The sequence below is a fragment of the Hemicordylus capensis genome, chromosome 1 (assembly GCF_027244095.1).
Source record: "Hemicordylus capensis ecotype Gifberg chromosome 1, rHemCap1.1.pri, whole genome shotgun sequence".
Lineage (NCBI taxonomy): Eukaryota > Metazoa > Chordata > Lepidosauria > Squamata > Cordylidae > Hemicordylus > Hemicordylus capensis.
In genome coordinates this window covers 34,473,559-34,486,560 of record NC_069657.1, presented here as the reverse complement: position 1 = coordinate 34,486,560, position 13,002 = coordinate 34,473,559, and the positions used below count along the sequence as shown (strand labels likewise).

General features: G+C 40.5%; 1 protein-coding gene across 10 annotated transcripts in view; it reads right to left on the bottom strand.

The window, feature by feature from the left end:
- Window positions 1-13,002, bottom strand: part of ATXN3 (ataxin 3) — a 35,806-nt gene that overhangs the window by 15,740 nt on the left and 7,064 nt on the right. For 3 of the 10 annotated variants that reach the window (XM_053252974.1, XM_053252984.1, XM_053252955.1), the window contains exons 2-7: window positions 7,393-7,557; window positions 6,450-6,494; window positions 4,757-4,842; window positions 4,189-4,255; window positions 2,107-2,194; window positions 1,584-1,716 (exon numbers count right to left, since the gene is read on the bottom strand). In XM_053252974.1, coding sequence (XP_053108949.1) covers window positions 1,584-1,716; window positions 2,107-2,194; window positions 4,189-4,255; window positions 4,757-4,842; window positions 6,450-6,494; window positions 7,393-7,446 — 473 coding nt within the window. In that variant the 5' untranslated portion in view covers window positions 7,447-7,557. Of the gene's footprint in view, window positions 1-1,578; window positions 1,717-2,106; window positions 2,195-4,188; window positions 4,256-4,756; window positions 4,843-6,449; window positions 6,561-7,392; window positions 7,558-13,002 lie in introns of all 10 variants that reach the window. The other 7 variants (XM_053252993.1, XM_053253025.1, XM_053252965.1 and 4 more) reach the window with 7 other exon arrangements.

The following is a 13,002-nucleotide window of genomic DNA, read 5'->3' as shown; positions in this document are numbered from 1 at the left end:
CTGGAGATGATTTTGGGAGTGGACCAATGCTGCTCTAGTTGTGCTTCCTCTTGTGGTGCTTATGGTGGGACTCTTTAGGGAGATGCTGCAATTTCTTAAAAGCACCAGAAGACGACTTGTGTGGAGTTCTGAGAGAGAAACTCTTCCTCAATAGCATCGATGCCGATGATGTTGACAGCATCAAGGTTGGTAGCTGCACAGCGGTTTCGTATAGGGTGGCTGCTCAAGAGCAGCTCCCAACTTCTCCAGGTCTGTTTCAAAAAGGACAGACAAATCTTACAAGAATGCATAATATGGTTCTTACCCAGGCAAAGGCGGCACAAGTCGTGCCGATTGGATGAGGGTAGAGTGCCATCACACGTGGAACACCATTTGAATGGGGTTTGAGTCCATTAGACTGGAGGCAAACAAATCCAAAGCGTAGGACAAAAGCAAAGTCAGAGAAACAGTCCAAAAAAGCCAAGTAATCAAGAATAAGATCGGTTTTTGTTTTATAGAAACCGAGGTCAAAGCGCACACTATGGCGGATGGAAAGGAACTGAGGGAAACAGTGCTCTAGCACCAAGGATACCGAGCACTCTCCACACTAAGGGCGTAGCCATAGAGTGCTTCCAGGAGCTAGTGAATGCAGCAAGTCCCAGGTTCTAGTGCTTGCATGCAAGTTCCAGGTTCCCTCCCTGGCATCTCCAAAATAGGGCTGAAAGAGACTCCTGCCTGTGATCTTGGAGAAACCACTGCCAGTCTGTGTAGACCAGGCCTGCTCAACTTTGGCCCCCCAGCTGTTTTTGGACTACAACTCCCATTATTTCCAGCCTCAGTAGCCAATAGCAAGCGATTATGGGAGTTCCAGGCCAACATCTGCAGGAGGATGGAAGTTGAGCAGCCCTGGTGCTGTCCTAGATAGCCCAATGGTCTGACTCAGTATATAAAAGCTTCCTATGAATCTTTCCACGGGAGAACTCTGCAGGCACAGAGCCCATGTTGGGAATGATACTGGACCACCACAAAGATCTGTATATTACTGTTTATTGTAATCTTGTAAGCTGCCTTGGGAGGTCTATTGTGCCTAAAATGTAGGATATTAAATCTTGTCAATAAATAAATGCTTTATTTAATGTTAAGAGCTGTAACCACATGGTAACTATAAACCTAGTCAAGCAACCACTTTAGGGTCTCTATACAAAGAGTCCCTCTTGAATCCATCGTACAGACATAGCACAGAAATTATTCCAAATTGGATATACTTTCCACTGTGGTCATTCAACCCTCTCACAGGCAAACATGTTCTTGACTGTCCCACATGGCAATATGTTTACTTAACTTTTTCCTTCTGTACTCTGTGTGGAGGACATGGAGACTATCAGGAACTGGGAAGCAGACGTGGGAGTGGTGGTCAGGAGTAAGGAAGTTAAGAAGTATCTCCATTTATTCTATTTAGTATATTGTAAAGCAATAGTCAAATTGCCTCTCATTATTCTCTACACACAAAAAAGGTTTCTACCTCTTTGTTGACGTTCAGAATTTAAAGTTACTCACAATCAATTCTCAATTATTATTAGAAGAGAAGTTTTTATTTACCTTACCTCTGATCTTTTGATTGCAGCGTCTCTTCCCCAATCAATTTTGGCCGCTGCATCTGCTGTACTCTAATCATTTGCAGTAGCTGATCAGCCTCACAATCTGGTAGGTCACCCTTTACAACAAATATAGAATAGCCTGAGGAAAACAAAGCGTATATCCAGAGTATGAGAATATAACTTATCAATAAATATGACAAAGAAATGAGAGGATGGGATGCAGAATAATGTGGAAGAGAAAAACCCTGTACATGTATTATAAACTGCCATTCACCAGGATTGTGCAATTCAGTCATTATGGGGAGTATACCTGCTGTACAATCAGATTCATGTTTACTCAGAAGTAGGTCTTGCTCTATGAATGGGACTTATTCCCAGGCAAGAGTGCACAAGACTAACTTTACAGTGTTTTCATTTTTGTGTATACACATGAGGGAGATAGGCTTCTTGCATGAACGTAATGGTTGGCCTTTGAATTTTACTCTCTTGCTTTCAAGTAGGAGGTTCAATATTTGAAAGTTAGCATTACCTTCCTGTTGTAACTGGGCCAGGAAAAGTGCAAGATAAGTATCAGATATTAGTTCTGGACCCGTCAAGAGAGAGTTCAAGTTGAACCACTGTAATTTTAAAAACAGATTTCAAATAAAGGTAGTTAACATATGATTTAGTCAATAGACCATTTTTTGTACATGGCAACACACCTAGCTGCTGTCTAAGCTACTGCAATGTGAGGTATGCCCCCATTTCAAGTACAAATCCCTTTCAAGTACAAATTGAACACCGCTTACTGTCTAACACTCAAATGTCTGGAACAGAAGGACTACCACTTGTCCCAAGGAGATAAGATATGATCACTTGTTTGCCAGTGAACCTAAGAACACATAAGAACATAAGAACAGCCCTGCTGGATCAGGCCCAAGGCCTATTTAATCCAACACCCTTTTTCACACAGTGGCCCACCAGTGGCTAATCAATTGATTAAAGCCACTGATCTCTTTAACCACCTCCAGTGGCAAATGGTGGCAGGATCTTTAGTACTTCATGTCAGATGGAGATCAGGGAAAGTGTTATGTGTACATGGGAAATAACTCTGCATGTTCCGCATTTGTGATGCAGAACTTCCTACTGCCAAAGGGAAACTGCTTAAAAAACCGATCACTTCTTTAGATCAGGGCCCTATTATGCCGACTACAATTTAGTATTACTGAGGTTTCACCTTTGAGGAGATTTGCTGGGGCAGTCAATGACAAATCATGGTGTGGCATTTGAGAATGAGTCTCAGGTGCACACGTTCCCTCCTGCCCTCACATCTCAAGATCAGAAACTTTGATCCCATTTTGTGGAAAACAAAAGGTGTGTGTGTTGGGGGGGGGGTTACTCAAATCAAGCAAACCACTCAGGAAAAAATGGCAAACTGTGGTTTCTAATCTTGAAACATGAGTGGAAGAGGGAGTGCATGATGACTGCACTGTCCCATGAAGTTGTAGCCCTGGTGACTACACATCTTATTTACATTTTCTGTCTCAGAGGATTGCAAGGAGATTTATTTATTATTATTATTTATAAAGTAGCTAACAATGCACAGAACATTATATATGATTTAGTGATTTATACTGTTAAAAGCAAAATTAAACTTGCCATGGGCCACAAATTAGCAATCACTATCAATAATGTTTGCTTTTAGGTTTCTCTTTAAAGTTGCAGGCTTTGGACAGTTACAACCAAATCGAGAGGAAACAGCAGCAGTTAATTTGACATTTCATTGCCAGAACTACCTTCCAGTCTGGAATGTCCCTTTTTTTCCACCCATCAAGTCCACCCCAGTGTACACCCCTGAAATTAAGGGAGAAGTTTAGAGAACTTGCGTGCCCCAGTCTAGACAAGACGAGAAGTTAGTCCCACAACTAGATTGGGAGAAGGTGAGAGATGTGTGGAAGAGCTTCAGGGAGCCTTTCTAGACCAGACCATCGGTTTCTGGCATAATAAATGTGCAGGTTTTGTCCTTTTGTTGAAGGCAGTCCAGACATTCCCTCTCAAGTCATCTTATACCTCCATGGTGGGACAACTGCATCTTCTGAGCACTCAAGCTAAAATAATTTGTATCTGAGGAAAATGCAGTTTCTCCCTAGATATAAGCATCCATTGCTATTGCAACTGCCTTGTAGAATGTGGTTGTGCAAATGTCACAGACATTTCCTTACTATAGGTAACCTTCAGCTTTTACTTTTTTGTATCTAATTTCTTTTAATTATTTGTATGCTGTGCATTGCCGCTCTCAAGCATTTGAGTGCACATCTTCTCTTTTTAAAAAATCAATCGTATGAATATTTCCTTCCATTGTGTGTAGGCCATCATACACATCATGCTCAAAGGCAAGAATGCTGTCAGGATGCACATTTTCGGGTTGCCAGAATAAGCACATAGGTGGCATTATGCCCTCCCCAGGCACATGGATATCAAACTAAATGGTTAATTTGTGACACAAGTAAGTAGCTATCAAGGTTATTCAATTACAATACTAGGAATTCAAATATATGATCACATCTGGTCCCAAAGGCAATATTCTTCTCATTCCATTTTTTTTTAACACAACAAGAAGAGGCAAGGTCACCTGTTTTCCTAGCTTTCGAACTGTAAACCAGTGTTCCTTATAGTTACAAATAAAAGATCTTTCATTTCTGAAAGAAGAAAAACACAAAGTATACACAGAATTAAATATTTAAGTACTTTACTTTTTTTTGCTATCACTAGTGTCACCACTTTTGTATTTAAAAACATTTTAATTAATAGAGCTAGAATTGAACACAAATATTTGATCATTTAATCAGTTTTGATGGTTCAGTGTATTCCAATAGCATTCTTTTGATAATACTGTATATTGATATATGCTTTATATATACAGACACACACAGTGATGTCATAAAGCAGATATGATGCCACGTACCATTCAAAGTCAGCATTCTGTGATGCCACAGATACTGAGATGTCATGAAGGCTCAGAGGACAAATGGACATGTAAGGCCTCAATAATATGAAAAAGAAAACGCTGAGGGGATAAAACCAGAACTTGAGATAGTAATTTTCAAAAGGAACTCTCTGAGGAAAATGACAGGGTTTCTGTTTCTTGCATTAATTTTGTTTTGTATAATGGAAGCAGGGAGCTAAAAAGAAAGTCTTACATAGGGTCGATCCCGAGCCTCTGATACTCTGGGCTGTTGAAGAGGATTAGTTCTAAACCCCAAACTTTCAAGGCATTGCTTATAACCTGTCAAAAAACAGCACTTTTCATGAGACAAACCAGTCAGTTACAAATTTAAGCAATGCAACCATTTTAGCCACTATAAAAACAAATATATTGTTTTCACAAAGCTGGGACTGGAAAAAAAAATTATAAGTTTCATTAAAAGGAAACCACTGGGGTGAGAAAGTTCAAAAGTCAACCTTCATGAATCTACATTCAGCAGACCACATATAAAACACATTTAAAGGTGAACAACAAATACACAATTTGACTAAGAGGTTTTCAAAGGGTACATGCAACTCCTGAATTGGTACTGTAAGCAGCTGTACAATGATCATTTTCTTTTGTCTTCAAAGCATCAGTTGTATGCAAAATGTCTGAATTGTACAACAATGAGAAATTGAGAGGCTACTTGCCTAATTAATGTAGATACATGACTAGAACAGGTTTTACCATAAGGTGGCAATAATCATGTTTCCACCAAAAAAATTATTCTAAAATGCAAGAAGTATACTATACATAATACTGAAGCCTAGCAAAAATTCTAAACTCCTAAGTACTTTCCGCACATCTTTTGACAACATCACATACATTAGTTTGAAATCAATTTTGGGGGGGATATAGGGTAGCTGTACACAACAAAACATGTTTATATTAGTGTTAGTGTTTCCTGCAGAATATACATAAAGCGTGGATGACACACATGTGTATGGGGACCTTGGCCACATCTGTCAGTGTGGCAGACCCACAAGGCAACTTTCAATAAAGACAAGATGCAATAAAATATTTTATTTCCTCATTGTATTCATATGTATGTGTCATCCACACTCTTGTGTCTCTGGTTCAGGGAACACCAACATAACACCAGTGTACATTAAACAAATAGGTATTTCTTTGATTTATATACCACCCTTCCTGAACTGGCTCTGGGCGGTTTACATTAAAATAAAAAACCATTTACAAACAGATTAAAATTAAAACTCTATTATTAAAAACCAGACTAAAAAGATGGGTCTTTAAGGCTCGCCTTTATGTATGTCACATAGTGCAGGCCAGCCCATAGCTATTGCCACTTCCTGACTCCACTATACAAGATACATTAATCAGATTTCCATTAACTGCAAAGCTTTAAATGCATAGGCTAGTCTATTCACTGGACACCAACTAACAGGAATTTTCCATGTGCATCAGAACAAAATGGGAGCTCCACAAAAGGATATTTAATTGTGAAATAAAGGAAGCATTCATTGTATCAAAACTTTTGTCACTTGGAAACACCATTACATGAAAACTCTAATATCGAAGTACATTGCACAAAAGGCTTTCCACATCAATGAAACCTTTATACAATCTATCAGGCTGTTTAAATCCGATCAAAGTCAATGAATTCTAAGCATCTAAACTATGAGCAGGATTACAACTGCAGGGCTGCAATCTAAAGATATATCTTTGCTCCACTGATTTATAATCCAAGGATGTGTAAAGATGTCCCCTTTCCCCATATTTCTCCTCAGGAGCTCTAAAATTTGAACCTGGATTGTATCAATGCTTACTAAATTTCACCTCATTTTAAAGTTTTACACTTCACAAATAATGTTCCAAAGCAATTGAGATTACAAAAGAATGCTTACTTGAATAGAGAAAAAGCCACTGTCATCCATGTTTCCAGAAGGCTGCTGTTCAATGTAGAATTTAAAAAAAGCAAAAAAGGTGCTATTAATCCATCCATAGTCCTAAAAAGACTTAAGAGCAAACAGACAGACATTGAGGCATGTCCATTCTTAACACATTACCAACTCTAAAACACACATTTAATGAAACAACTCAAGCCTCAACATTAGAAATGGTACAGGAGACTTTCTGGATTTCCCACCAACCTCTTGCTGTCTTTGGGAAAACCTCAGAATTTGAATTCTAAGGTCTTCGCATGAATAAGCTGTTCATGCCAAACGAAGTTTTGAAATGACACTTTGTGGGTACAAAATCGGTAGAGTGATTCCATAGCCTTTTAATAAATCCTAATGAACAACAGACAATTCTTTTAGAATACAGAGGAGAGTAATCCATGACTTGTTCAGACCTCCATAGGCATGCCAGAGCTCCCTCCGGCTCTTTCTATACCCTATGTGCTTGCTGAAGGTACGGAATCAGGTGGAATACAATTCAGGAATGACAGCTGTAGCGCTCTGTACCACCTGATGTTATATCATGGGGTTTCCTAAAAGTATGCTTGAGGGTAAATATATACAGTTGGGGGTTGGCAACTAGCACTCCAGGGCTAAACTGGGTTCCCATGGGATGCTGCCCTATCAACTCAAGGATAAAAAATCTCATTCTCCCTGTTCCCTCTGTATTGCCTGACCATTATTTCTAGCCACCAGTTATAAGAAGTGGAGGCAAATAATCTTCCCTTTCCACCATTCTTCAGGCTATCATAGCAAGGAATTAATTTGTATTGATGCTAACAGTAAAGTATTTTGAAACTGAGCTTTTCTAACTAGAGGGTGCTAATAGTGCGATACAAGTTGCCAAATAACATCAGGCGATATGAAGAGCTTTAATAAAAGCTGTTACCTGTAAAAATGTTCTATATTCTTCACTAGAAAGGCCTCCCTCTGCCATCCTCATTCGCTCTTCTTCATCCAGCTGTTGTGCAATAGAAGATAACTCTACCGGACTAAAATACTCCCCTTGAAGTAAGTTATTCAAACAGTGTTGAGCACATAGAGAGCCTTCTTGCTAAAGAACACAGGTTCAAAAACAAAACAAAACACAATAAGCATTATGTCTTCTCCTGATTTCATTGCTCAAATGCCATGTTTTTGAAACCAAATATGCACTTCTGTTTTTTTCCCCAAGTGTGTCACTTCTGCTTTTTGCTACAGAAAAATCTTCTGACAGTGAGACAGACAAGACCCACCTTCCCAAGAACTTCAAGAACTTTCAAGCCTCATCCCCTTTTTAAATTAAAATATTTAACATTATCCAGCAACTGAAGCCCCACATACACATCACACACCAAATCCAGCAAATTCTGGAAGCCAGAGCAGAAAGCCATTCCCAGGTTCTGCTAGCTGTGCTTCTCTGAATCACCTCTTTAACTCCATCTTAGGAACACAGGAAACTGCCATATACTGAGTCAGATCATTGGTCTATCTAGCTCAGTATTGTCTTCACTGACTGGCAGCAGCTTCTCCAAGGTTGCAGGCAGGAATCTCTCTCAGCCCCATCCTGGAGATGCCAGGGAGGGAACTTGGAGCCTAGATGCTCTTCCCAGAGCAGCTCCATCCCCCAAGGGGAATATCTTACAGCGCTCACACATCAAGTCTCCCATTCATATGCAACCAGGGCAGACCCTGCTTAGCTAAGGGGACAAGTCATGCTTGCTACCACAAGACCAGCTCTCAGTGTGCCGTCAAATCGATGTCGACTCCAAGCAACCACAGACCCCTGTGGTCATCTTTGGTAGAATACAGGAGGGATTTACCATTGCCATCTCCTGCACAGTATGAGATGATTTCAGTATCTTCCTATATCACTGCTGCCCGATATTGGTGTTTCCCATACCAGCGGGGACACTAGTGGAGCCAGACCAGGGGCGGTCTGTGTCTGGTGGTGGCCTCGCTCACCCCGCCCCTATGTCTGATGAGGGGGTTAGCCCTGCCCCCACGTTTGACGTCAGATGCGGAGGCGTGGTCTGGCTCTTGAACACGGCCACATGGCCCCGTTCGGGAGTTAGATCCAGGCCAGCACTGCATTCACCTCACAGCCCCGTTTGGGAGCTAGATCGGGGCCGGCGCTGTGTTTGCAGCATGGCCAGAAGTGGCTCTCCCTTTAAGGCAGGGAAGCTTAATAGCCGGCACACTGCAAATGCAGTGCCGGCCATTTCCGAATGGGGCCCCACGGCCCCACTCGGGAGCTAAACCAGCACCCCCTGCATCAGATGTCAGATGCAGGGGAGGAGAGTATTGGGGCCATGACCCAGATTCTTTGAACCCGGTCACCCAATAGTGGCTACGCCCCAGAGCAGGGATTTGAACTGGCAAACTCTGGCACTCCTAGCAAATTAAGCCATGCATAATACTGATGCACATATTAAATACCAAGATAAAATACGCAAAACCAAATTACAATAGCAGCAATGCTGCAATTATTTATTAGAAATATTTATACCTCACCCCTCCAGTGCACTACTGCTCAGGACGGCTCACAACAATAAGATAGACACAGATACAATAAAAGTAATAAAATTAACTCTTTTTTAAAAAAGTCAGATTAAAAACTACAATTATTAGGTTCAAATTAAAACTGAAAATTATAAAAAACTAAAGAACCTACCAGATATAACAAAATAATAATGGAGCATTAAAAAGCCTCCTTAAAAAGGTGTGTTTTAAGATGTTTTTTAAAAACACTGAGGGAGGGAGCATGATGAAGCTCTTCAGGGAGGGCGTTCCAAAGGCGAGGGGCCACAACCGAAAAGGTTGTGACTCTAGTCCCCGCCAACCGGATCTCTGTTAGTGGCGGGGTCATGAGCAGGGCTTGAGATGATGAGCGGAGGGCCCTGGCAGATTCATATGGGCGAATGCGATCCGATGGGTACCCCAGCCCCAAGGGCTTTAAAGGTCAATACCAGCACCTTGAATCTAGCCCAGAAGCGGGCTGGTAGCCAATGAAGCTGACGCAGGATGGGTGTAATACTCGTGAAGCGACTTGCACCCACGAGCATCCTTGCGGCAGCAAGAATTAAGCAAGTATTAGAAAGAAATATGTGCATGAATGGCATGTCATATTATTTTTCTTATTCAGTGAGGCACGTCACATGTTCTTATTGGGTTTAAAAGAGAATTAGACAAATTCATGGAGGATAGGATTATCAGTGGCTACTAGGCTGGATAGCTGTATATTTCTATCAGGATCAGAGGTGGCATGCCCCTGAAGACTGGGTGCTAGTGAACACCAGCGGGAAGGTGTTTTGCCCTCTTTCCCCAACTTGCGGACTTCCCAGATGCAACTGGTTGGCCACTGTGTGAAGCAAGATGTTGGACTGATTGAATGTTTGGCCTGCTCCAGCAAGGCCTTTTCTTATGTTCTAAGTATACCACTGTAATTTTGTAGTAACATTGTCTTAAAAGCCAATACAACAAGTCCCCTGCTAACTTGGCAAAGAGGCACCTTTTAACATGGTGATTCTCTTTATTTAACAGGGGGAGAGTAACTGGCCCTATCCACCCCCAGCAAAGTACCTCCAGCGACTGTTGCTGGTGTCTATCTTATGTTTCTTTTAGATTGTGATCCCTTTGGGGACAGGGAGCCATCCATCTTATTTATTTATTATTTCTCTGTGTAAACCACCCTGAGCCATTTTTGGAAGGGCAGTATAGAAATAGAATTAAATAAATAAATAAATAGACAGGCTTCCAGGTACTTTCTCCTACTAAGCAGTAGGAGGAAACAATCCCATCAAGGAAACATACTGCCTAAAGTTAGCAGCACATAAGATATTTTTCTACCGGACACAATATTTTTATTTTTATTTTTATTTTTATTTTTATTTATATATATATATATATATATATATATATATATATATATATATATATATATATACACACACACACATATACATACATATATACACACACAAACACACACACACACACACACACAAACACAGTATCTGAATTTTGACTGAAATCAAGTCAATATGAAAATGGACCTTTCGGTGGTACTCTTGCTCAAGTTCAGCTGAATTTCCCACTGACAGCTATATTGATATGTAGGCATCATCACCGTTGCTGACCATTCAACTCAAACTTTGACCCCATTAAAACTAGTGGCTGACCAATGTATTTTGCATTCTGTGACTATACATAGTCACAGAATACAACAATCTGCAAGTCCCTGGTCAGCAACTGGTTTCTAATGGGGTCATAGTTTGAACTGAAGATACACAACCAGTGTTCTCTCTAAATTTTTCCATCTGTGTGCAGAATGAATTTTGTTCTGACCGGCAGTATCAAGACAGTATGTGTGCACATGCATTCAGAATGGGACCTTCTGAGTGGGATCTAAAATTAAATGAGCAGACATCAAAAAACTTGTGAGTGTGCACACGTGTGCACACCATAGAGGGAACACTGCACACAACTGCCCACACAAGAGAAGACACAGGCAAGGCCATCAGCCAGCCTGCAAGTCCATGGGTAGCAACTGCTGCAGGAAAGAGCGTACAACCTGGACTGCCAGGACCAGAAGCCGCCACACGCACACACAGTCTTCCTTCTAAGGCGTGTGCATGTGCTCACATGTTTTTTGATGTCCGTTTTTAATTTTAGATCCCGCTCAGGTTGAATCAGGAAGGCCCCACTCTGAATGCATGTGTGCACACACTGCTTTGATACTGCCACCCAGAAAAAACTCATTCTGCATACAGATGAAAAAAATTAGGGAGAACACTGCACACACTCCATGCATCCTACAATATTTTATCTTTGTGAAGGATCTTAATTGTTGTAAGCTACGTTTGGAACCAATCTTAGCTGAAGAGCAGAGGATGAACAAACCCTTTAACACCTCTATATCAGGATCTGCAACAGAGGCTTTAACAGAACCATTGCCGCCTTATGCACCCTTTGCTGCTCACTCCAAACATGGGGAAAGTTTTATATTATCCCCCACCCCAGAAGAACTGTTAAGAGTTTGCCCCATCTCCACCTCAGCAGCTTTCTCCCCTTTCTACAGGCAAATTGAGAAAGCAGCTGAGGTTTATAATGAGAACCCACCACGTGGATTAAAGAGTCATTTTTCCTATTCCTTATCTTATGTGGGAGAAAGTGGCAGAGGTGCATATTGTGAGGATTATTGGCTTGAATCTTTGAGGCACCATTTATTTATTAACATTTATATCCCACTTTTCCACTAAAGAGCTCAGAGCAGCGCACATTGTTATTTTTATTCTCACAACCACCCTGTGGAGTGTTATGCTGAGAGATAAGTAACTGACTTAAAGTAACCCAACGAGCTTCATGGCTGAATGAGAATTAGAACTGTTCACTCAGTATGAAATCGCTGAGCTTTTTATAATCATTCATGACAAGACATTCTCCCACAATCTATGCAGAGCAACTCTGCAGCTAACTATAATGATGTTTTAAGAAAGATGTCACGTTTTCTACTGTGCCATTATGTGTTTATGTTGTAAGTTTTAGGTGTGGGGAAAATGTGTGTGTAGGAAGATGCATCTTTAAGATGTATAATTATATTGGTGCCATTATGCAATCATAGTTGGTTCTGTTAAAAGGCTTTTTATATCCTGCGTTTTCTTACTGTACGGAAGACAACATGAGCTCTGTACTTTCAAATGAAACTCTCTCTCATCTCATAACATTAGAATTTTTAAAATAGTTTTACAACATTAAAGTGATTGTTTTTTAAAAAAAATAAAAAAATCCAAAAGCCAGCAGTTTTAAACTACTATCTCTTGTTGTTCATTAAACGTTCCTTCCTCCAAGGAGCTCAACACAACATACAAATTTCCCAGGCACTTTTATATCCAAACCCAGAGATACATATTTATTGTTAGTATTGAATTTATTAAGATAGGACCAACAAGCCAGTTTCTAGACACTAATGTTTTGAGAGTTTTATTTATAAGAGAGTCATCGTAGGGTGTCCTTCTCAGAGCAATGTTTTAAGGCACCAAGTACAGATTTATGCCTGTTTATACAAGAAACTGCCTTGGATTGAAAAATCCCCTTGCACAAGAACAAGACATTTTTGTCCATACTGCAGTGGGGTGATGCCAATATCTTCCCTCATGTCAACCAGGTGCATTGCACATAATGCCAGAGTACTGATGAAACCCTTTGAACTGCTTTTTAGGAGACATGAACTGAACAGCCAAGTTGGGCAAGGGGTCTGGTAATCTAACTGTGCACACATAAAAGCACTTTCCACTTATGGCCAGAAATCTCTGAACATACATCAAGCCTGGCAAATTTTACAAGTAACATAGAAAAGAATGGGATGTCTTAGACAAATATTTTATTTTTAAACCAATATCACAGTCTAAGCACCAAGGTTAAATTTTCTAGGTGCTACGGCTCCCTGGCACCTAGGATTTGAATACATAATGTTCACACACACACCCCTCTACCTTATACTGAATTAAATCATTGGCCC